Source organism: Paramormyrops kingsleyae, chromosome 12 (genome assembly GCF_048594095.1).
Source record: "Paramormyrops kingsleyae isolate MSU_618 chromosome 12, PKINGS_0.4, whole genome shotgun sequence".
Lineage (NCBI taxonomy): Eukaryota > Metazoa > Chordata > Actinopteri > Osteoglossiformes > Mormyridae > Paramormyrops > Paramormyrops kingsleyae.
Window position 1 is genome coordinate 23864080 of NC_132808.1, and position 24850 is coordinate 23888929.

The 24850-nt window shown below is 44.4% G+C and overlaps 2 protein-coding genes and 1 non-coding gene across 6 annotated transcripts; 2 read left to right on the forward strand and 1 right to left on the reverse strand.

Moving 5' to 3' along the window:
* Positions 1-386: 386 nt before the first annotated feature.
* On the forward strand, positions 387-9008 carry LOC111849386 (AP-1 complex-associated regulatory protein-like). Of its 4 annotated transcripts, none has more exons than XM_023822213.2 (11): positions 387-544; positions 684-760; positions 2361-2403; positions 2673-2699; positions 2816-2841; positions 3083-3179; positions 3935-4033; positions 4868-4926; positions 5414-5469; positions 5569-5682; positions 7585-9008. In XM_023822213.2, the coding sequence occupies exons 1-11, from the start codon at positions 536-538 to the stop codon at positions 7761-7763; spliced, it is 786 nt and encodes a 261-aa protein (XP_023677981.1). In that variant the 5' UTR covers positions 387-535; the 3' UTR covers positions 7764-9008. The 4 variants fall into 4 exon arrangements, with proteins under 4 accessions (XP_023677981.1, XP_072553847.1, XP_072553849.1 ...); XM_072697746.1 differs by having other exon boundaries at positions 684-756; XM_072697748.1 differs by having other exon boundaries at positions 684-756; positions 5569-5673.
* An 853-nt stretch (positions 9009-9861) lies between these two features.
* Positions 9862-12508, reverse strand: LOC111849387 (uncharacterized). The gene is made up of 2 exons (XR_011981825.1): positions 12297-12508; positions 9862-11809 (listed from the first exon to the last, which is right to left on the reverse strand). It is a non-coding gene; the product is annotated as an uncharacterized protein (transcript).
* A 107-nt stretch (positions 12509-12615) lies between these two features.
* LOC111849383 (leucine-rich repeat, immunoglobulin-like domain and transmembrane domain-containing protein 3) lies at positions 12616-24331 on the forward strand. Its single transcript, XM_023822203.2, has 4 exons — positions 12616-13634; positions 15400-15866; positions 19620-19925; positions 21380-24331. Exons 1-4 carry the CDS (start codon positions 13513-13515, stop codon positions 22405-22407), a joined length of 1923 nt encoding a protein of 640 aa, XP_023677971.2. The 5' UTR covers positions 12616-13512; the 3' UTR covers positions 22408-24331.
* Positions 24332-24850: the final 519 nt, after the last annotated feature.

Sequence of the window (24850 nt, forward strand, 5' to 3'; positions counted from 1 at the left end):
CTTAATAATAATAAGAAGAAGAAAAAGAAGAAGAAGAAAGATGATGATGATGATGATGATGGTCTAAAACATGGCCTAATGGATCTGAAATATTTCTTGATATTTGAGGGTAGAATTACGTTAGTTCTTATTATTTTGCTCTGTACATTAATAGAAACGTTGGCGTGACATTTGAATTACTCGGGCAGCAGCTGTGTTTCTTCTTGCCTGTACTTTGGTTCATTTCACCAGACCTTTCGCCCGATACGTCACGCTATATATTCCCTCGGCCAGCTATATGACCATAAAGTAACCTAGTTCTAAGTTCACTCTACTGGCGTGACACGTCTTGCAGTTGCATTTTACCTTCGCGTTGGCAGCCTACCCGAAGTCAGTTTGACCCTCACGGCATTCCGTAGTTTAGAGGCAATCACATGTGTTTCAACAAGGAAGAGGGATTCCTGCTGATAGTTTATTTTAAAAAAAACACACGATGACTGTACAGCGATACCTCGTCAACTTAAACCATATGAAACGTGTTATATGCTTCGAATGAATGAACAAGGCATAGTGGATTTTGCTATAGTATATAAGAGGCGCTAGATTAATGCTCCAGTACATGTGGACGTTTGTGGCGGTGTGTTGACAGTGGTGCCTGAGTCATTGACATCTAAGTATTGAAATTTTGATGATCTTTTTGACAGCATGCAATGGGGAACTGCTGGACCAGGTGTTGTGCGATATTCCGAAAGGAAACGAACAGGATCAAAAGAGGAGGCGGGTAAAGTGGCTGCAGACGTCGGATTCATTTACATCTACGCGGTTAATTTCCCCTTTTATCGGGAAACATTTCCCCCCGATTTAAACAGAGCCTATGTGCCTTATGGAACACGTTGCATATGACTGGAAACTTCAGGCTTTCCATTAAAATGTCTTATTCTTGAAGACTTGCCACTTAATAAAAGTGATATACAAAGTTGCCCATTTTTATACATAGCCCCTGATATATTGGTGTTACCTGCCCATTATGGCATTAACGTAGTGAACAAGCAGTAAAAATTGGAAAAAAAGTTACTTGTTGTTCACCTGGATCGCAATCTGCTGGTAAATTACCGGTACAGCAGCGTTTTTGTTGGTGTATTTTACCCGCTTTCTGTCGTCTGCCAAATGCGGAAATTAATACTTGGCGGAATTTCCCGGGCATGGATAATTAATTTTCAATGCAAAATTTCAAAAATACTGTTAAGGCTTTGAGGACCAAAGACGCATGCGTCACTTCCATGAAATGACGCCATTATACCTAGCTTAACCACCCTAAAATTGCTGCTGGTTTTAAAACACGTAAGATTATTTTAGCCTAAAACGAAATAAATACATTTTTTATTCATACGGCTGTTGATAACCGTATGCGTCATAAGGGCTGGACATCAAGTCCTGTCATTTCTGAATGTGCTTTATTTGGTTGGTCTGTACAGTATGTAAATATTTACTATGCAAAATAATAGTGGCGTTCAAGGACTGTCCACTTTTAAAAGCATGTGTCTGTGTTATCAGCCAAATAAGACAAATATCAATACGGTATAGTATATTTGTAGTGTTCTAGGGCAGTGTTTCCTGACCCGGTCTGTGGGGACCCCCAGGTTCACGTTTTTGCTCCCTCCCAGATCCCTGCAGTGTGGACTGTGAGGGTCCCTGAGGACTGGGTTGAAAAACACTGTTGTCGGGTAGCACAGTGGCTCAGTGAGTAGCATTATTGCATCACCTCTAGGGCTGGCAGTTGCTGTGTTTGCCCCCGCTGTATTTGTCATGTGTACTTCCTCCTGCAGTACAAAGACAGGCAGACTGCCGGTTAATTGCTGTATGTGTCTCACCCTATGCCCTTGTTCAGGGTTACCCGATGGAAGATGCATGGATCTAGTGTTGTACATTAAATTTGCTGGATTTATTTGATTCATAGAAAAAAGAATGGATAGCCTGTATCATTGTGTTACAGTTTTGCATACACTGAAATACAAAAGTTCATTCTTTATAATGAGATTTTCATTTGAGGGCTGGTATTTAAGGATTGATGCTCTCTATATATCTGCAAAAGCCTTCTTCAGAGACCTTAACCCTTTATCCAGCTTCTCTGTATAAAATAGCACAGTCCTCTCTCACGGTTCGATGTTACTGTCGGTTTCATAAACTGAAAGATAGAGGAGAAAGGAGCGCTCCCGTAACTTGCAGATACTTATCATCCTGTGAAATAGAGAGATTGATGTAGAAATGTGCATTTTCAGACAGAAGAGTCTCCTTTCCCTTTCTGTCCACTTTCCATGAGCGGTTTCATTTTAATATATTCTCCCAGGCTTTCTCCTGATTGCATTTAATTTTTTTCACAGGTCTAAATACTTTAAAGCTGTTGGGGACCATTGCACTGTAGAGGTATTTGGATTTTATATTTTTATATTCTGACTAGGTGTTTTTTTTAACACCAGGCAGAGACCACCGGTGTATGAATGTGTGGTATGGATGGGTGAATGTGAGGCAGGAATTGTACAGTGCTTTCAGTACTCGTAGGAGTAGAAAAGCACTATATAAACGCAGTCCATTTACCATTCACCATGTATTTTGTACTTGATACTCGTCACCATGAAAAATCACACTTTTCACGTGTCAGTGTCACACTCAGAGCTCTTTGCTTGCCTTCCCAGTTTGAGAACCTGGTGGAGAGCGATGAGGTAAGTCCGCTGTGTGCCGTGGTCCAGCCCGGGTACACTTTGTGAGCTGGATAGAGGAAGCCTGTGAAGGACCCATTTCTGAGTGTCCTCATGTTCTCCTGCTTTCTGGTTTTCAGGAGGGAAATCCCGGCAGCTGTCTCAGGTACTCCCTAATCACCATTCGCTTCCATCAAGATTTCATATCTGGATTTCAATCAACATTTTTTTTTTTATTTTATTAAAAATAAAATAAAAATGATTTATCCTCAAAAGGCGTTCTCTGACCCAGGAGAGAGCGTCAGCTCTCATATTTGTTTATGATCAAAAACACGTTAAATTTGGTATAGTGATGAGGATCCTATTGTAGCGGGTAACTCACGCTGTCGCTTGCCGTGGTACCACAGAGCGATCAGCGAGGAGGAGATGGCCCACCTGAAGGAGCAGCGCTACGCCGCCATCTCCGACAAGCAGACGCTGGTGGACGAGCGGCTACGGGCTGAGGTACGGTGGGGGGCATTCCGACACACCCCCCGGGCTTTGTTTGAAACAGGATGGGCTTCCATCTGAGGACAGCGCTCTTTGTAACAGAGTACAGAGGACAGTAAAATCCCTGGGTGTCATTCTTGCCCCCCCCCCCCAAATATGAAGGGTACATCGGCTGCATCCTCACCAAACAAGACCAATACCATGATTCACTGCACCCCAACTTTGTTCCTGGGAGGCTAGTTAGCATGACCGGTATTGCCAAGACCGCAAGTCTTTGCGTTCTTGGTATTGAGATTCACCCACGTAGTGAAAACTCAACCAATTCAGTAGCTCATTATTGTACATCATTGTTCTTGATCACATGACCAATCAGTAAGTTGATCACATGAGTAACGAACCAATAGGACACTTTATGGCCATGGAGAACGCAAACATTACAGTTAATGTTCTACTTACGGTAAAGTCATTGAGTGTTTGATTTCCATTGGTCACCTATTAAATAAGCAATTACCTTTAATGTCTTAATTTTAGTTTTTGATTATTTCCAGCAACATTTTTTATTACAGCTCTGGATTTTAAATATGTTGTTTAATAGATTCTCACAATCCTGTATTTGAAATAATTGTGATTAAATACCAGCCACCAGAGCAAATTCACCACATTAGTGCTCTCTCACTACAACCTGTAATTAACCTTTTATGACCTTAATTTTCTCCTTTTTCTGCCATTTTTTGACCACCGGACCACGTTGCGCTGTTATTCCCACCCAGTTAGCGGCAGAGGAGGAGAGACTGAGGCAGGAAGAGGAGGCGGAGTGCACGGCCCAGCGAGAGGCGTCCAGGAGGGTGCGGGAGAGGAGGTGGCAGGAGGTGAGGCCCCGCAGTGCTGAGGACGCTCTCTCGCACCTCCTCAGTGCCCCCCTCCTCAGCTCACTCAGCCATAGAGGAGTGGAGGGGCCATAGCCTCTCCAGTGCACGTGTGACACATCAGTCCCGACTCCCAGTCTCTACCTTCTCAGTTCATGGGTGTCAGGATATAGAATAGTGATACTTTATTCATGCTGGTGGGGAAATCCTCGTTTCAGAGCAAGCTGGGGGGGGGGGGGGGGGGTCACAGCACAGGGCCAGGCAGCATCCAAAACCCCTGGCAGAACTGGGGATTAAGAGCCTTGCTAAAGAGCCCAAACACAGCATCAGTTTGCCGGTCCTTGGATTCGAACCAACAACCTTCCGCTAACCCTCTGAACCACACAACGACACCCATGGGTTGGACCCCAGTGGCATCCTGGCCTTACTACACATCTATGTCCTTAGACAGCCTGCTGAAGGATGGTGAATTTGGGTTTGATGGATTCAGATCCTCTTCTGGACCCTCTGCTGTGATACTGCTCATCCCCCAGGGGGCGTACTTGTGGGCTGACATGAAACATAAGCATAACTAGCACTACTGTTTAATGTTCATCCTTATTCATACATTACTTTAATCCTGAATTTATAATATATACTTTGTTTAGTCACTAATACTCTGCTGTATTAGAACAAATTTGTAGTTAAACATTGATTACAGATGTTAGATTCTCTGGCACTTCCCAAAGAAAAGAAAAGTCAGTAATTTTTCGAGAATATTTAAAATAATTTTGGGTAACAAGCTGTACAACCGGCTCTTTGGTGATTTTCCTGTGAGTTTTCGGTGTTTTAACACAGCAGGCGCAAAGCAGGGACACCAGTGCAGAAGCTGGAAGCTGTGGAGATCCTCAGACAACGTGAGTAGATGGTTCTAAACTTTGTTGATCTGATCTACCAGGCATCAATGAGCTCTTCATACAGTCTGATTCAAAATGATTTTTAAATTCAAAGCTTAATTCATAGCTTAATTAGACAATTAACATTAAAAATTTGACCTGTAAAGGCAATTGAGCCAGACTTAGAACTTCAAGCTGTAATGCTATTACCTTTGCTTTGTTGATTACCAGGGCCAAATTTCTAAATATTAGAAATTTTATGTGAGAAACCTTTAAAAAGTAAAGCTGCATTCACTAATGCAAAATTCCACAATATTCCACATCACCACTCAGGACTTTTTTTTTAAACATTGAGAAGAAACAGATTTTTCTAAAATGCGTTAAACGTGGCTGAAGTGTTTTTTAGAAACTGAAATGACCACCCTGCAAAAAGGAAGCTACCATATTTAACGATGTACCATCTACTGGACGCAAACGGACAGTGTTTTACAGACTGTGTGACTTTTAGGCTGGTGGCAGGAAGCAGTACCGGAGTCCCCCAGCAGGAGGCACTGAGGAGTAGTAGTAAGTCCAAGGGCATTCTTTGCAGACCTGTTGCTTTCAGCTACGTTAGACTGCATTTGGCACACGCCCGCCTGGCTTCACCCTTTGATCTTTACTTAGGCGTTGCCATGGCAACACCCAGCACTGGGAGCGGTCGTGACCTCATCAGCAGAAGGCAACGTTCCCTCAACGATGATGGATCTTCAGAGGAGCTGGAGTGGGATGGTGAGGAAGGTTAGTGGTGGACATTACACTGTCCCCTAAACCATCGTGCTTTAATGTACATCTCCGTGCTCATTTCCACTTTAATGTCGAGCAGGTGCGATTCTGGGATTTTTTTTTAAGGTGGGGGAGGGGGGGGAGGCAAAAGAGCAGCCAAATTTAAACAGCGGGACCAACCTTATCATTAGCCTTGTGACCCCGCTGTTTTGAACACCCTTGATGTCGAAACCTTGACACAGGCTGGACCTTGTTTTAACTTCACGCCGAGCTGTGTTTACATTCAACAAGCTTTCTGTTCTGAAAGGAAACGTCGTAAGGTACTTCAGACAATGCCTGGACAAAACAAAATCAAGTGTGTCAGCGAAAACCGTCTGCCGCATGCTTAAAACGACGTCACCTTGTTCGCCACAAGCCTATAGGGTGCAGAATGTTTTCGATGCGGTTGTCCCACATCAAGAGCGCAAATAAAGATATCGTGGCGAGTGAGTCATTTTACTAAAAGAGATGACATCACTTTTAAAATGGAAGTTGGTCTAACTAGCAACACAGAGAGGGAAGTTTACACAACACTCTTGACGAAGCACGAACATTATGGCTAACTATACACAATTTTGACATTTGCTATGTACAACATAAATACACAAATGAAATAACACTATTTACAGATGCGCACGGTGTGGTGCAAAGCATGCTGGTAACTGCATAATTAGTCCTGCTGACCAATCTTGTGCCATCACATTTATGTCAGCCAATCGTGGACAGTGGGTGGGATTAGATCAAACAAAAAAAGTTTGCCTCGGGGACCCTACACAGGTGTTATGCTTAATCACCCCTCATAAGATGTTGTATTGATAAAACTACATAGATTCCGTCAATTTCTCATTTGGCCGTCTAAGTCTTTGTCTTTGAATCCCTGCGTTTGCTATACCTCGGGTAAAGCATGCAGGAAGGTCGCTCCGCACAGAGTAGTAACAGGGTTCGTACGGTCATGAAAATCATGGAATTACATGGGATTCTTGAGATCTAAATCTCTGTCTGTCTGTCTGTAATCAACATTTGCAGTACAGTCCATTCTCTCTCTCCAGCAGTATCTCGATTATACTTTCCGAATCACTGCAGGTCCTCAGTATGGAAGGCCGTTGGGGCAGAAAAACGAGAGGAAATCCATCTCGACACGGGATTTTCCCCCCTCTGTTTACCCCGAAACAGCACTTTCCTACACAGCATTGGCATTAAAATATGCGTTTAAAAACCTGTGATGACATGTATTTTTATACCACATCAACATGATACAAATCTGCATGTTCAAAAAAAATGTCTTTCAGTACTAAGTACTAAAACATTTACATTCAAGGGCACATGGTCCAGTCTGTAATGCATTATATTAGTTGCTGTATCGTGTATCTTGTTACCATATAACATTTCGGCTTTTAATGATAACCACTGATTTCAATTTTCAAGAAATAGGTTTGTTGTTTTGTCTGATAAGCTGAATAATGCAGACACCCAACAACCAAATGCATTCATGTAGCAATGCAGATAAGTTTGTGGTTTGATATGTGGGTTTGATTCCTGACCCAGAATCTGCGCGTGTGGAGTTTGCTTGGGTCACATCCCACACTCCAAATAAGGGCAGCTAGGTGGGCCGGTGTCTGCAGGTAGCCTGATGTTTATCTTTGGGAGGAGCTGGCCTGCAAGGATGCACAGTGACAGTGTACGACGCTGTAAAGCTTGTTGGCAATGGGAGACGTCATTCAGGATATGGACGGTCTGACGGTAGAAGCCTTTTCTCTGACCGCTTCTGATTTGTTATTCAAAGGTGTTTATTTCTCATGTCACTGCATTGGATTTCCTTCATATGCAGTGCCATCAATCACAGGAATGACCTAGACTGATTGGTCATGCTCCCTGTAGGTGAATCCCAGGCAGAAATGGTTCAGCAGTCTGGTGCCTGGGACCGTGGCACCTCCCTGGAGTGGGAGGACGACTTCGTTAGCGCCCGCGCCGAGGACTGCGACGACCCCGAGTTCGACGGCTTCGTCAATCCCGTCCTGGATGCGCCGTCCTGGGACAGCGACCAGCAGGACAGATAGGCCCAATGGGAGGCGGGAACAGAATGGGGGCAGATTATAAAAAGCACCAATACCAGCCAAGGCACCAGTTTCAGCTAAGACTGCAGCGAATCCCAACCCATCCTCTAATAAGAAAGAAAAGACTAATCCTTTCCTTCAACTGGTGAAGGGCACTTGGTGAACTGGTGTGCACAAAGGGGACTCATTATCGTTTATCATCCAAAGGACTGAAGGATTATTTAGTTATTATTCCGCTCGGCTTATTTTTTTCCCTTTTTATCTTGCTCCTCATCAGAACTTTCCTTTTTATTTTAGCGGTCATTCCATTTAATTAGTTGCACTTCTGTAGATCTTTTTCCTGAACAGGGTACCCTAAAGGACATGGTGTTTCTGTATAAGTATCATGGAACCAAGTGGGCTTTGTAGAATATGGTCCACACCTAAGGCATTATACCCCCGTCTGGCCTGCGGTCTACGTCACAGGATGTCTGTTCTAAACCCTTTTGTCCCTACCTTGTTTTGTTTGGCATCAGCCCAGTGACCAAAGGCACCGTCTTCTCAGAAATGGGTCTGCAGCCTTATGATAACTCCTTTCGGTTGCACCCCCGATCCCAGTGTCTCGCCCAACATAATCCTGCCGTGGTTCTTCTTCCCAGCCAGTGCCTGGAGTTTTGGGTCCTCCTTGTTCCCGTTCAGGGTGGTCTGCTGTGCCAAACTGATTTGTCTTCTCCCCAAAGTAGCCTGGCTTGTAATTTCCAGGAAGTTCTGCGGGTGGCTGTCCCACATCCTGATTGGGTGCAGTGGTGTCCCGTCACCATAGAAACATTTCGTTCAGTAATGACAACACTATGTGTGTGTGTGTGTGTGCTTGCTTTTTAAAACAAACCTTATCTTGATATATATATATATATATATATATTTTATAGACTCAGAGTAAAAACTGGAGACAGCAAGTGAGATTTTGACATTTAACAAAAACAGCAGAATCTCTTGATGGGGTTTTCCTTTGGTTTGATCAGGCACAGACACAGTCCCTGGGTTAAAACTTCTTTTCCGTTACCCGTTTTACATTCTAACGGGAGATGGAAACCAGAATGATTGCTCATTACAGTCCACTACCACTCCCAGAGTCACACCTCTTTCTGAATGTATGTACTGTAGGTTTAATTTTTTGGTTTCTCTGTTTTATACAATATTTACTCTTCAAATGAACATCTGTTGTTTCATAAATCATCACTGAATTGCAAAATACATTCTCCTCATCTAGTTCTCGCTGTGTTTAGTATGTGCCATCTGATTTTCTTAAGTTTTATATTATATGAATCGTGCCATTCCTTGCCCCCAGCATCACAGTGTGAGTGCAGTCTCATGTAACAGGCTTCTGACTCAGCAGTACCTGCCAAATTTCCCGCAGAACTCGTAGATCTCGATTCCCGGTACAAATACAGGTGCCCTAGGCCTGCTTTGTAACCGTACCCGTCATTAGCTCGCGTGTGACATTCTCGGAAAGCCGGTAGCGCACTTAGCGGTCCGCGGTGCTCCCACGAGAAATCAAACACACAACCTGAGTGAGACCCCCCCCCAGGGACGACGGCACATTTTGTGTGGGCAGATAAAACCTGCAACCTCTAGACCAGAAGTCAAAAAGCACCTTTGTAAAGGTCTCTGCAGTGCATTTGTAGTTCACCTCTCCTAAGATCACCCATCCATAACAGCAGATATTCTTTCAAATGTATTTTTAACTAAAAAGAATGTTTATTTCTGTGCCAAATGATCAAACTACACTGTGACCCTTTAATGGATGGCAGTAATTGATTTAAGGATGGATGGTTGAATGGATGAACAAACCACACTATGAATACCATAGTAACAAGTAACTTTAGCACACTGGTTACAAGTCCAAAATAAGAGGTGGGCCACATCCAGTCAAACAATTGATGTCTGCATAGTCGGATGCAACTGACATCCAATTAATACCTGACATCTTGTAAGTGGTTCGAGGGTAATAGCTCTTTCTTTACAGAATATTCGGGAGATACGGCAACAGTTGTAGCTAAAAATTACAAATGAATTGTTTATGTTTATTCACGACAGGACTCAAGTCTCCATGATTCAAGACTTCAGGATTTGAAAATTTTATTATATGTGGCACACAAGGACTTTGCTGCAAAAAAGACTGACAAAAACAACAGCACAGTAGATGACATACAAAATATGCACCCACCACGGATAAAAATATTAACGTAAAGGAAGAAAATAGTTACTAATGTAACTCCAGCCTGCAAATGCACCGTTTCTCAAATAAGAGTGAATATGGGAGCTGCAGGACGCAGCAGTTTCCTCAGACAGTGCAGATGGGCTTGTGTTCATTTCAGTAAACACCCTTCCATGAGTCCTGTATCTTCCCAAAGGCCCGTAATTCCCAAGGTTTCACGCTGCCTAATGCTATCTGCTGAGAGGCAATGCGACTGTCCCTCGTGCTTCGTGTTTGACAAAGCAGTGTGCTGGATAGAGCCTATTGGAAATAAAAAAAATATGAAAACTATGTCATGGTTTATATTGTGGCTGGACTTTGTGTCTGGCCTCATTTCTGTGTGTGCGATCAGTCAGTCATGCGAAGCAAATCTACTATACTTAGTGGAAACATCATTTATTATTTAAAAACCAGGCACAATATGCTTAGATTGCCATCTCCATAAACTCAGTCTGCTGTGCTCTAAAACGCAAATGTGGTAAATAACCACCCCCAACACGCAAAGGCACATGGAATTTCAGCATGGTAGCATTTGTGCCTGTGTAACTGTAACAGTCCGTCACATTTTCATTAATAAACATTTGTTTGGTGTAGGACAAACACATTTTTCAGGAAGCTAATGTGAAAACCTTACATGTCATATACCAAGGGGTGATTCTGTGTAAAAAGTTATGGCTATATGTACATGGTAATAACCAAGACATTGTTCTAAAAATTAAATATACACTTTTTAGGATTAAGTACATTCTTTCATTTCATTTAGATAGACTACATTCACATTAAAGAACGCGAAACGTCGACTGGTGGTCAAAAACAACAGAGAAGAAAATGAATAAAATAAAAGTCATCTTAAGCAGAGATATAAGGGACTAGTTCCTGGGTTTTTACAGTTTGTGTAGCCTGCCTCCACTTTCCATGCACTTCATTACGCTGAAGACCAAAAACAAACTGTTTAAATTCGGCAGTTTCAAGGGTGTGGTCCGCCACAAATAACACGTTTAACGCAGCCGAACAGCAGACCCCCCACACCCATAACAGAACACCTCTCCTGTCCGTCAGCTACTAAGTTTCATTTGTGTTGATGATGAAGAGAGGGGGTGCCCCAAGTCACCCCCCCCAACGAAAGGTGCTCAGTGGGTAGAATGATTTCCACGCAACACCTGAATGGGGGTTGGGATTAAATCCTGCTCTCCGTATCACAGACATGCAGTTGGCTGACTGGCATCTCCATGTCGCCCACTGTGCGCGTGTGTGGCCTGCGATGGACTGACATCCTATCCAGGGTGTTGCTATGCCCGATTATACTCGTCACCCTGTACTGCGTACATATTTGGATGGGAGAGTGGAGTCATACCTGAACAATTACATCAACCCTTGATTCAACTGTATACATTTTAAAACAATACACCTTTATCGGGTTTAAAAATGACTTGAATCTCCTCCCTCCAAAACAACCCTTAACATTCAGTAATCAATCTAATTAAGGGTCCAATAAGAGATTCATCCGTGTTTTCTATCGGTGAAATACCAGTCGGAGAATAGAGGCAAAAAAAAATCATTTTTGCGTCTACTTCTGGATGAAGATGATGACGAGGCACAGGACACCCACCAACCCAAGAGCCTGCAGTCCGAGGAACCCGAGCATGAGCCAGAAAAATATTATCACCACCGGGTCCACAGTCTTCTCCCCGAAAACCACCTGTGAGAAGCCCAGGCTGCGAAGACATTTGTTGAGCTCCCCAAACAAGGTGCCCAGCCTCTGACAGTCATCCGACCCATGACGGGAGGCGCCGGCTTTACTCCTGTCCTCCTCCTAAGGGAATGGAAAGTCCCATTAATAAGCCGCGCTATTTCACTTCCTTTTTATTGACTGTGGGTAAACCCTAAAAACTGCTTTACACACACAGCCAAACGCAAAACAACTGTCGTAAAGTGAAATTAACGTGGATTTCCGAGTGAATTTCCACAATCCGAGTAGGTAAACAAGAAAACACCTACTAATAAGTAGCTACTGTACTGAACCTAAACTAGATGCGCCCGGCGTGCAAACCCCTAAGCTTAGGATAAGCGCGGAAATGGTATCTGACGGTAATAAACCCGCAACAATAAGCCTGTTTAATCCAGTATAATTGGGACGATCTGCGCGAATGGCAATGCAATGTTGATTAAATACTATCTATTCACCCAGAAAAAATTGTTTTTAAAAAACAACAATAGTTTAGATCATAACTTAAGTGCCTTTCATATTCACGTCACTCGCTTGCACGGCTGCCCATGATATACTCATGTTGATGTTTTACCTGGTCTTGTAAGGCGTTGTACGCGTGATCCCTTGTACTATTTTCCCGTTCTTGGAGATCAAGTCGGTTGCTGATATTGGGGTGTAAATCGGAGGACATTTCACCGGAGGGCAGGGGGGCGCTTGCAGGGCGCTCCTCCAGGTGCGGCGGTGACAGCGGAGATCCCGGCCGAAACGTGCGCACTTCTGCGCTCCCCCGCCGCGCACGTCACAGGGAGGAGTGCGAGCTCAGCCGGCGGGGGCAGGACTGTAATAAGCCAGATCCGGAGCTTCCCCGGGGCCCGGCCCCACGACTGAGGCAAACGCGGCCAGGCGGCTATCCGGCGCCCAGCAATGGCAGTAGCGCCTTATAACTTAAAATCACCAAAATAATCAGGACGGGGGGAATTATTCTTATAGACTTTTCCTAGTCGCATTCAACTACTTATGTAAAACGTTTTAAAGCAGGCATATAAAAAAGCCATCGTGATTTGAAAAATGAATTTTTATTATTTTGAATGCATATTAAATATACCTAACCCAATAACTCAATATTTCATTGGTGATTTTAAGAAAAGTGAGTAAAAGCCAGCGACGTGAAAGGAGCAATAGCGACCAACAGATGGCGACGGTCGCCGTGGTTTTTAGTCCTGCACGTCAGCCGATGAAAGATTATGTCACGCGTATTCAGAATAATGAAGATGTGCCGCATAATAAATACTATTAAGTGTATTATCATTATGAATAAATGGCATAAAAAGATTTGTACAAATGGATAGTACGCTTATCTTTGACGGTTTATGTTAAAAAACATAAACTACAACATTTCTTAAGCAACAAGTGGTACTGCCTGAAATAGGTTTGCACTGGCATTTCAAATAATCCTAAAATAATACTTGTGTGATTTCGCACTAAACCATGCCAAAGTAGATATTTGTATATATATTACTGGTATTTTCTTTTTTTCATGAAGTTTGCATTTTCTCTTGTTCACACATGACTAATTGCTCGTTTTCCTCTATTGTCCTGCACCGCCCGACTAATTCCCCGGGCCCCGGGCGACCTGATCCACCCTCGCAATCCCTCCGCTAATCCGGGCTCCGTCTTTGTGCGCTGCGATGGCCGGACGCCCGTGATCTGCGTGTGCATGCTGTCTGGACCGGTGTCGTCGTTTAAAACCCTGCGATGACCGCTTTCTCTCTCTCAGATAGGAGAATTTTGCACCAGTCTCCTTGATCATGCTTGTACTGCTTTACCTCCATGTCTTCCTAAGCTTCTTCTTCTTGCGGGTGGCCTGTTCCTCCTGCCCATCGCAGTGCACCTGCACAGACCACAACAGCTCCGATGGGACAAGCACGAGGTACGTGGGGCCCTCTTACGCCTGATCGTCTCTGACGTCACCTTGTTTATTTCGGTAAACAAATCGATTGCTCATCATTTTCCTTTCTAATTGATTGATCTGTGCCATCCTCAAAATAAGCGTTGTTTTATAATTGTATCAAAAATATACAATGCAATAAAGTATAGATGTAAACGTGAATAAGTCCTTTGCAGAGTTTGTTGCGTGATAGAAGGAATATTTACGGTTAATGTTCCCGTCTTTGCTGCGTACGTTCTACTAATCTCTAATCCACTAATACAGCACTCCATCTGGACTGTAGGGGTTAGGCCATGTCGGTTTATGAGTAGGCCAATGCCTTAAAATTCTAAATTGTTGTTAGATTTCAGTGTCCTAAAATAAAAACCTTTTTTTTTTTTGCCTAGATAGGCGATGTTTTTAGAAACCCCAAGGTTTCACAGCCAGATGTGGCTTGCATGTTTTCTCCTCTCGCCCTGGGAATTCCAGGAGCAGAGCCTGGCCATGCTGGTTCACAGTGTCAGCTCCCTCTTCAAATCCATCCTCAGTGTATTTACTACATATTTTCATTAGCTTTCATCTCTCATTGAAAGTGTTTCTTACAAATTTTAATATATATCTTCTTATTATACCATGCTTTAAATCCATCCCTTAATCCTGCCAGATCCCTTCCTTTTAGCCCTCATAGATAAACCTCCAGTTGGTTATAGCATTTAACACCCAAATTCTTAGTTTCCAGGAATTATGAAGGATTTGTTGTATCTGAGAAACTGATGTTTTATCATCCATCCACCATTGTCATTAGGCATTAGTGGAAACGTCTTCTCCTAAACTGATGCCCCTTTAAGCTCCCTGAATGTTCTAATGTTGCACTTCTGGTTCTTGAATAGTCTTAGTAGGTCCTTGGTTTGTTTGGGAGACTGCTGACACTCGTACCTGGGCATTCGTTAGGGCAGGGGTGGCCAATCTTATCCGCAAAGGGCCGGTGTGTATGCAGGTTTTTGGGATAACCTGTAGGTCAGCTGTTCAAACCCAGGTGTGAGGACCAATCAGTCCTCTAATTAGTAATCTAATCAGGGAGTTGCAGCGAAAACCTGCACACACGCCGGCCCTTTGCGGATAGGATTGGCCACCCCTGCGTTAGGGCATCGTTAGGTCTGTTCACCCGGGGCTGTGGCCCTGAATATTTTTAATCCTTTTCCTGAGTATTTTGGCTACGATGCCAATCTTCCTTCAAAAGCAAAGAAAGTCAAGCCCCAAGTAAGCCTGACTTAGCCCCCTAGAAGCTACCCTGGCTGCACTTACGCCCAGTCGACTCTTTGACAGCATGTACGTTTGCGATGTGCTAATCTGCCTCATCTCTATGTCACTTTGAACAAAAGTCTCTGTTAAATTAAGTGTCAGGTTTTGCTATTATATGAAAATTTTGGCCGTGATCTCGACACAATAAGTATAACATGGATGAATTAATGATGTACTGCTCTAAAGGAGATTGTATAAGAAAGGTTTGCCTCTCTACATTGGCCTGATTATCAACCGTCTCTACAAGTATAGCACAAAGTTAGTATCCTTGCTAATATAATAGGAAAAGTGTTCATTCCAGCCATGTTGAAGCCATTATTCAAAGTGAGAGGTTAGCCTTTAGCATATTTACAAACAAGCTGGAGTAAAATGATTGCCGTACCCTCTCACTACAAAACGTAGCAGAGTTAGATCTTGTGACTGATACTGAGCATTCACGCTGTGCCGCCCCCCCCCCCACACGCAGATCTGTGCTGTGCGACGACCCCGACATGTCAGACATTCCAGCCAACATCCCCATGGACACGGTAAAGCTGCGCGTGGAGAAGACAGCCGTCCGCCGCATCCCCGCCGAAGCCTTCTACTACCTGGTGGATCTGCGCTACCTCTGGGTGACCTACAACGCCGTGGCACTGGTGGAGCCCAGGAGCTTCTACAACCTGAAGGAGCTGCACGAGCTTCGGCTGGACGGCAACCAGCTGACCTCCTTCCCGTGGGAGGAGCTTCGCGAGACGCCCCGCCTGCGCACACTGGACCTGCACAACAACCGGCTGAGCGTGGTGCCGGCCGAGGCCGCCCCCCTGCTGGGCCACATCACCTACCTGGACCTGTCCAGTAACAAGCTCACCTCGCTGTCCCCTGACCTCATGGACATCTGGCCCCCCTTCTCTGGTGTGATACGGAGCTCCAATGCCTCCCAAAAAGTGGTACTTGGTGAGCTGCAGCTATGGCCCACTAGGGGGTGCTGCACCCCTTAAGTGAATGGAATAGAATAGAACAGAACAGAACAGAACAGATTAGAATAGAATAGAATAGAATAGAATAGAATAGAATAGAAGCTTGTGGGAGATTTACTTAAACAAAGATGTTCTGAGGGCAGAAGGAAGAATGATTGGTTCAGGGAGATAACCAATCAGATTGTAGAAGAGATGGGTCCAAGATATCTTTTTGCTTGGTCCTGCCTTCCCTAGTTGCTTGGACCCACCTCTGCTACAGTATAATTGGTTCAGAGAGATAACCAATAATTCTTCCTTCTGCCCTCAGAACATCTTTGTATAAATAGAACAGAACAGAACAGAATAGTGATACTTTATCGATCCCATGGGGTGATTCTCTTTATCGCTTTACCCCATCTTGCTGTCCATGAAGCTTAGGGCAGTGTTTCTCAAACCAGTCTTCAGGGACTGGATGTAGGTTAACATCATAATCAAGACGAAGCAATTGCAGGTTAAGGGCCTTGCTCAAGGGCCTAATGGAATAGGGTCACTCTGGGCATTCATGGTATTTGAACCAGCAACCTTCCGATTGTTGGCACAGATCCCAAGCCTCACAGTGATCACTCCGCCTGCTGGGAGCTGGGAAGGAGCAGAAATGTGGACAACTCTGGGCATTCATGGTATTTGAACCAGCAACCTTCCGATTGTTGGCACAGATCCCAAGCTTCACAGTGATCACTCCGCCTGCTGGGAGCTGGGAAGGAGCAGAAATGTGGACAACCTGGGGGGTCCCTGAAAACTGGTCATAGTGAAGGTCATAGTGAAGGTCATAGTGAAGGGGCAGCACCTTGTGTGATAAGGAGCCCCCCCTGGCACTAACCCTGTCACTGTACGTAATTAGAGGTTAGGACCCACGGTCATACGGTCATTCTGCCAAGGCTGGGCTAGAACCAGCAGGCTTCAGATCACAGGCATAGGGGCTTAGTGCACTCAGCCACACGGCACTCTGAAAGGGGAGCTTGTTTGCTTGTCGCTTGTTTTGCCCCCCAGAACTGACTCAGCTGGGCCTTGGAAGCTATGTTTGCAGCCATGGCTTATTATATGGTGTTTGCAAGTTCTCCTCATGTTTATCCGGGCTTCGGGTTCTTTGTTCAGTCCAGTGACTGGTTTGGTGAATTATCCTTTCTAAACTGCCCATAGTGAGTGGGCATGGATCCTGTTACAGTATATACTGGTATCCCTTGATCACACTGATATCCCTTCGTTGGTCTCTCCTGTCTGGAGGAATGGATGGATGGACTTTGCATGTCATGAATGACGCTACAAAACGCCTGAGTCATAGTTGTCACACTAGCAAGTCAATTTACGCAAAATTAGATTGAAAATTGCCTATAAATACTAAATTATAGCCGATGCATATTAAAATGTGTCCACTTGCAAAGAAGCCTTTCAAAGATTACATTTATCAAAATACATACAACTATCATATGGAGAGCTGCCATTCATCTCTAAATATAATGCAGTGATTTAAGCCACAAAACGTACAGCGAGGGTGATACTGCCAGTGATTAAACCCGATTAAAAATTCAGTGTAAAGATCGTCCCGAATGAGGAGCCCGGAGGTGCTTGGATTCATACTCTGGGGTTTCTGACGAAATGGTGTGCTGAGGTCTTTGGGGCCTGTTAACGTGGGGGGGGGGGGGGGGGGGGGCTTAGAGCAGACGTAGCCTCTGTCTATCCCCTTACCCCTGGCCATTAGCCCTCCACCCCTGTGGCCCCAGCACTCACGACGTCCATCGATTCCACCCCCTTGGAGATTAATGGGGTGTTTGAGGTCTGACCTTGCAATCTGCTGAAAAAAGACGGGTGTGGAGGGGTAGGGAGAGGACATGGGGTGGGGGGGGGAGCTTCAGAGTTTGTGTGAGGGCCCAGAGTACAGACCTCTGTAGGGTTGAGCCTGTAGGTGTCTGTCTCAAACCTAGCCTCCAGTAACCATGAGTTTAGGTTCTCTGTGACATAATTAGGATATACATACAAATCTAAGAATGTTCACGTTGCCAGTTAATCAAAAACAATAAAGGACATAAATATATTGAAGTCGAAATGGCTATTTACTGTTATAATTCCTATTTTTCATAATAGAACTATCTACTACCAGGTTACCCTAGATGGGAATGCCAGAAAGAGATGAGGAATACCTTTTAGTTATAGGAAAGATGAATATTTCCAACACTAGGGCAGCCTTATGCTGAAGAAAAATGTCTTCCTCAAATTCAAACCCAGTGCGACAGTAACGCTAAAGGTCACATATAAAATGCATACGGTGTTTGTGAGTTTGAAGTTGGCCAAAGAGCTAATGCGTAGCTGTCTCTTTATTCCCTCTAGAATATTGTAACCGCTAGAGCAGAGTACCAGAATGCTCCATTAGGTTCCCTTTTTGGCCAGTGATGAAGCTAAGTGTTTAATGGGAGCGATGCCAAATGGAGATTTCGTGTCTGTGGTCGTCCCCTGGTTAAGCGCCCGGGACAGTAAGCCGGTTAGCCGGGCCTCGTAAACAGATTTCCAGCACACGCCTCGTACCAGTGGTTTGTCTTCTTGCGTCAGGCTGCCAATGCTAAGCTAAGGCTGCAATATTTAAGCATATGTGGAACTTCTCCCAGAAAAGCGGCCTCACACCTCATGCCGTGTTTGTTTCTCCTTTGTGTACACAAGTTTCATTCAGGTGCTCTTATTTACTTCCTCCGAATGTGGTCAGGTGAATTCGCAGGCCTATCGCTTCATTCCCCTTAGTGTTTACTCTGTGTTTGTCTTGTCTGCGGTGCAGCCATAAGACCATGACTGCGAATTAGATGAGAGAGCTGCCCCTTTGATGTTATTCTTCAGCGTTAATCACGTGCAAAAGCTAAAAGCCCTAATGTTCAAACCTTGGTAAAGGGTAACGATGCTTACATTCTGTAAGGCCTGCATTGTGGCTGTGTCTCCGGGTTTGGCGGGAGACAGTTTTAGATTAAAATTCCGGTCCTCTTTGAAGCCGTTGCCGCGGTTACACCTAATCCAAATATTAACCCAAAGCACAGAGCATCAAATATTAACCCTGGCAGCAGAGTTGATTTAAAGCGGTGCATCTGTTTGCCGATGGTGCCAAGCTGTGCATTTAGAGGGGAAACACTGATAAGGAGGACTGCTTGTGATATTTCCTACGTGTACTTGTCTGTTGACGTCTGGAGACGTGAGCAGCAAAGCCGGCTTCACATGTGGTAATTCTGAGGGTCTGTGTTCCAGTAACCCCCCCCCCCCCCCCGAATACTCATGGCAGCCCCTCGCACAGGTGAACTCTCCAGTCATCTGGGTTTTGAAACGTGGACTCTGCTAAATTTGTGCTGTAGATACTATGGGTTTCAGAAGATTAACACGATTAGGAAGCAGATCAGTGTAACGTCAGTTGTTTTTTTTTGACCTCTTGTCATGCTTTCCGTGTTCATGTCACATGGCTGAAAGATTTTTTTGTCTATAGATGGGAAGCAACCACAGTGTGATTACTGCCTCGGAAATTTCCAGAATACCCATAGCTTGCCGTAAAAGGACTAGTGCTGGCCTGCAAGATTTGGGTGTTTTTTTTTCTTTAGCACAGTTTATAAGCCAATGACCTCTCCATGAAAGAGTATCATGCCTCGTATGCTTACCTCGTTGCTATAGTTAAATTAATCACTCAGTGATCTGGAGTAAAACATTCTCATGCTCCCACTTTCAGGGCTTCAAGACAACCCATGGGTCTGCGACTGCCGGATCTCCAAGCTGATTGAGCTTTCCAAGATGACGGTAACATCAGTGGTGCTGCTGGACCAGCTCCTGGTCTGTAGTGGTCCTGAAAACCTGGCCGGCGTGCTGTTCTCTCGGGTCGAGCTGGACCGGTGTGTCAAGCCAACGGTCATGACCTCTGCTACCAAGATCACGTCACCCCTGGGCAGCAATGTGCTTCTGCGCTGTGACGCTACCGGTCTTCCAACCCCCAGCCTCATCTGGACCAGGTCCGACGGCTCGCCCGTCAACAGCACAGGTAATATCAGAGAGAGCGTCCACTCTTTTAGCTGTAGCACTAAGCTTTGCAGACAGCCATCTGACTGCTTGCAAGCTATTGCAACATCTGATGTTCATCAAGCTAATTTCGTAGCCTTTGGTGTCGTCCTCATGACAAAGGCTACCATGCTTCCGGGTTTCCCCGGACATGTCTTCTTCTTGGGTCCCTGTCCAGGCATCCGGGTGGTTTTTCAAAAATTGACGGTTTAGCGCTGCAACCCATATGACCCAGTGCTGCAAGTTACAGTGGAGTCCCAAGCGAAGGAAAAGGCACCAATTTCCAATGTACACCAGACACTAAGTATCATCACACAGTGTTTGCAAGGCTTGCGCACATTTTGCTTTAAACATTGAATGATACGCACAGCTCTACATGTCACATTGCTCACGAGTGACATCGACTTTTGGAAACCATCGCCACTTGGACACTTTATTTTTGATTTCGTGTGAACAGCGAATCGCATCGTTTGCATCGTTGCAAACTTTAGCTTAGCGTTTTGTAACTTTTCTTGTAAAAGACTTATATACACGTGCATCATGTCAATTGTGTGTAGATTGTAAAACGAGAGCTAACTGTAAGATCACATTACGTTCAGGTTTCCCCGGAAGTGAATTTTCCATTTTACAGTGCGGTTAGGGAAAACCATTAATATTCGTAAGAGAAACACTAACTTATTAGGCAGTGAATGCAAAAACTCATTAATATTTATGACAGATGTGCTACCGGATTGGACGGTGAGCATGAAAACTCATTAATACTCTGATCTCCGGACCGGTCCTCTTTTTCGTTTCACCAAATATGGTATCCCTACTCATGACCATGCACATCAAGACTTTGTCATTTATTATTCTGCTTTGAGTGCCACTACTAAGCATCCCTAGCTAATCTTGGTGATACCCCTGCTTTAGGCTGAAGTTTTGTCAGCTAGCATGGTTAACGTTGACCTGCCCTTCCCTGAACGTGGGGACTCCCAAGCCAGCTACAGCAAGCTGACCAACAATATATTACTATTGCTCAGGAATCTTTGCTGTTGCAATAGGTCCCCCTGAATGTCAGGTAGGATCAGCAAAGCGTAATAGATAATTAAGCTTAATCTGTGGAGCTCAACATAAATGTCTGTCTGAAGTACCTTGCATGCTGATCTTCCTATTGATAATTCTGAAGGACACTCAAATGTGACATTTTATCTCATAAGGAGAAATTGATTTCTTTTTCAACTTTCTGCTAAGTCATGTCATGTCTTCAAAATTTGAAAAGACACTAAATATTATAGCCAGGTCCTGCTCTTTGGGATTGAGTGTTTGCATGTACCTATTGATGACCTTAGTGAAGAATGGCGTTAGGACACCCAAATGATTGCCCAAGCTACAGGTAATGAATATAACTGTACTCTGAGGTCACTGTTGGCCTTGTGTTTTGCTTCCTTTGGACAGTCGTTCAGGAATCTCCAGGCGAGGGTGTCAGATGGTCCATTATCAGTCTCAATGGAGTACAGTACAAAGATGCTGGGGACTATCACTGCAAGGCCAAAAATTTGGCTGGGACAGTAGTGGCATCTATCACTCTTACGGTAGCAGGGGATACGGATGCACCTGCAAGTGGAGGAGGGTTCGCCCAGAAGTCTGGTGTGGAAAAGGAGAGACAGGCGGACTCTGTGCCGGTGACCCCCATTACCACCCAACATACCACCACCAGCACTCTTACCACCACCCTGTCCCCACCCCCCACCAAGAAACAGCCCCCTTCACTGGACGGCCAACAAGGGTCGCCTGCCAAAATGCATCAGGAGAACCTCAAGAAGATGCCACCACAGGACGAGAATTCCAAAGGGAACAGCACCAGGCTTGCCTTACAGAAGCTGTCCGTCAAGAACATCCAGGTTGTTGAGGAGAACACTGACAGCGTGGTGCTGGTGTGGAAGGCGGATGTGGTCCCTGGCAACGTGCCACTCGCCATAGTGTACTCCCCATATGAGGAGAAGGTGAAACAGACGGTCACCACTGAGGTGGGTAAGGGAAAGCTAGCCTTGGAGGGCCTGAAAGCCAACACCAAGTACATGGCCTGCCTAATCGTGAAAGGGGGGCAGTCAAGGCGAGACCAGTGCGTGAGCTTCTCCACGGCCAAGGAGGTGGCAGCGGAGGTCACCAGTCCCACGCTGATGGTCGTCAGCAGCTTTGCATGCGTCCTTGCCGTGCCCATGATAGCTCTGCTGCTCTACAAGATCCTGTCTCTGTTTTGCAAGCGGAGGAGAAGCGCGAGGGAGAACGAGCTCTCCAGGGAGACTTACGTGAAGTTCGAGACGCTGTCTCTGAAGCCAAGGACAGCGAGCAATCAGCCCGCAGAGCTGTGGACGTGCGGACAGGGGCAGGAGTCAGAGAGGATGCTCCTGTGCTCCAGATCCAGCATGGACTCCCAAGGAACCTGCAAAAGCGGAGGCTGCAAAATGGAGCTCTTCTGCTAGCCAGGATACCTACACTGCTGGTACACGAGCCACTGAACACTGGCATGTTCTTGTGGATCCTCACATACATGGATTGATATGTTTGGTGACCAGTTTTAAATGTGTTCTTAATTGAGCCTTAATTTTGATGCAAACCTTCAACTTGTTGTCCTAGCACAGCATTTACATCCATGACATTGCTTAATATTTTCTGACAAAGTGATTATTTATGAAAATGTTGCGTTATCCTCTTTTTTATTTTTGTATGTTGGGTTTTTCCCAGCATTGCAAAAGCACATATTCCTCAGTTGTGACGAACGGATGTTACTGTAAACTGAGGGGAAGTAGAAGAGCAGCAATGAAAAAAGCTGTGTGCTGAGTTCAACGTGGGGTCATTGAAATGAGGATGGATATCTTACTCAAGGTGTAACTGTACAAAACCACCAGAAAAGGGTTAAAAGCAGTGGAGGACTGATTTGTCTGAGAAGTATCAGACAGTGTGAAAATAAAGAGGTTTGTGTGTGTATGTATATATAAAGTCACTATCCCACAATGCATTTCTGCCCTACTGGTGACGGCAGGGTGACTGATGTGTCTGGCAGCACACGCTGTTCCAGTCGACGCTCGGTCCCGCGGCGCGATTGTGGCACCGTCTGGGGAGGTGCTGTTGACAGAGGATTCCAGCGCTATCAAACTGGTGTTAAGTTTTCTGGATTTCTTTTGAAGAGGGCTGCCTGATCTTTGAGGATAAGATGTAATTCCTACCTGCTGTAATTCCTGGACCCAGACATTACGTATGATTCTATTTTTGGTCCACTCCCTGTATGCAATTACAATGTAATTGCAAAGCAATTACAGTAATTAACACCACATTTACCTTCAAACGTAGGATCTGAATTCAGGGCTTACATGATTATATAAGCATTACTTTCATAATCCTTAATTCATATTTAATTTCAGTTCATTTTTAAAGCCAATATATCATCAAATTGCTTTGCATATTTTCATACGTGAATTGACATGTATCTGGTTTCCTTATTATACCTTGAAGTCTTCCACATATTTTTGCATTATACGTAAACGTTTTAAATAATTACTTCAGCTTGAGTGCGTGTTTAATTAACTGAATTTTTCACTGGTTAACGGAAACAAGTAAAACTACATTCTAAGTCCAGAATCTCTGGAAATGTCTGTTTACCAGGAAGGATGTATTAAAACTACAACAATATTTTTAAAAATCGACAGTTTAAAATAATAACAAGTGGCTTATAAATGAAATCGAATAAGACATTTGGCTGGGACAGTTGGGCAGTCTGAATAACTCTGTCTGGACATTCGGCGCTTAGTCTTTAATTGGATTAATAGGTCTTTCGGCTTCGAGGCGAAGGAGGGCTCTGCCTTTCTCCGGTCTGCTCTGTCTGAGCGCCTCCTAGTGTCACGTACCGTGATGGCGCTGCTGTGACATGAATCTCTGTGCTCTTGCCACACAGTCTGTCTGCGGCAGCGAGCGAGAAACGCAGGAGATCAGGTTGAGATCGCAGACGTGCAGGCTGGAGATGCACTTCCCTTTGAATTCCGTCTTAGCCTTAAGTGTTCGCACACTTTGGTGTTCATCGTTTTACTGTCCTGTCTAGAGAAGACCGCATTCTGTCACGTCCCAAGATGCCTTACGAATGGCTGGTATACTCCTGTTAGTTCCCTTAATGGGTTCTAGCTCAGATTCAGATTCCGATGTTCGGAAGCAAACCGAGTGTAAGTTCTTCTTGTATATCCTGAACTGCGTGTTAATGTTATTTAAAAAAAAAAAAATACTACAATGATACTGGAATTATTATATAATATTGCACTGTAATGCCAATGGTGAATTGCTGTCTAATGTGCTTTTACTTCAATATATCATTGTTATAATGATTGTTTTCATTAAACATGTGTCCTGTGAATATGAGTGTCATGGCTGTGCTGTCTCTTTTTTTCTTTCAATCCCGAAGTGGCCTGTACCCCAGAGAGTCTGAAGCCAGCTACTCACCTTCCCAACAACCTGAACTGCTTTTGAATGGATGTTTCCTTTTTGTAGAATCATTTGCAAAGGAATTGCAATAACAGAGATAATAATGGGCTGAATATATATATAAAAAAAATAATTGGTTAATCTATTCTGTTCCCATACATCCCCTGTAGCTGTGTTTCCAGACAAAAGCATGATAAATAGGGCAATGCTGCGAATTGGGAAAGATAAGACGGTGCAGTGATGTGGGGAAGTGGACCTTGAGTTATAGATTTTTCTTGCCTTCTTTGGTAGGCAACATTTTTGATGAGGTGGTCGCTGAAAAATGTTTATCGATCTTGATTAATGAGATTAATCTATAGCGTTTTACATTAACTGCCACCATAATACCTTTATAATGCATTCATAGAACATTCAGTGCATCTCCATAATGCGTTCATAGAACATTCATAAGCAGCA

Bases quoted from the DNA above. Each gene is read 5' to 3' on its own strand.
- LOC111849386 (XM_072697746.1), top strand. From the start codon at position 523: ATGCTTCGAATGAATGAACAAG. The intron at 2,404-2,672 runs GTATTTGGATTT...TTGCCTTCCCAG, and splicing joins GGGACCATTGCACTGTAGAG to TTTGAGAACCTGGTGGAGAG. The intron at 2,700-2,815 runs GTAAGTCCGCTG...TCTGGTTTTCAG, and splicing joins ACCTGGTGGAGAGCGATGAG to GAGGGAAATCCCGGCAGCTG.
- LOC111849383 (XM_023822203.2), top strand. From the start codon at position 13,513: ATGCTTGTACTGCTTTACCTCCATGTCTTCCTAAGCTTCTTCTTCTTG. The intron at 13,635-15,399 runs GTACGTGGGGCC...CCCCACACGCAG, and splicing joins TCCGATGGGACAAGCACGAG to ATCTGTGCTGTGCGACGACC. The intron at 15,867-19,619 runs GTGAGCTGCAGC...TCCCACTTTCAG, and splicing joins CTCCCAAAAAGTGGTACTTG to GGCTTCAAGACAACCCATGG.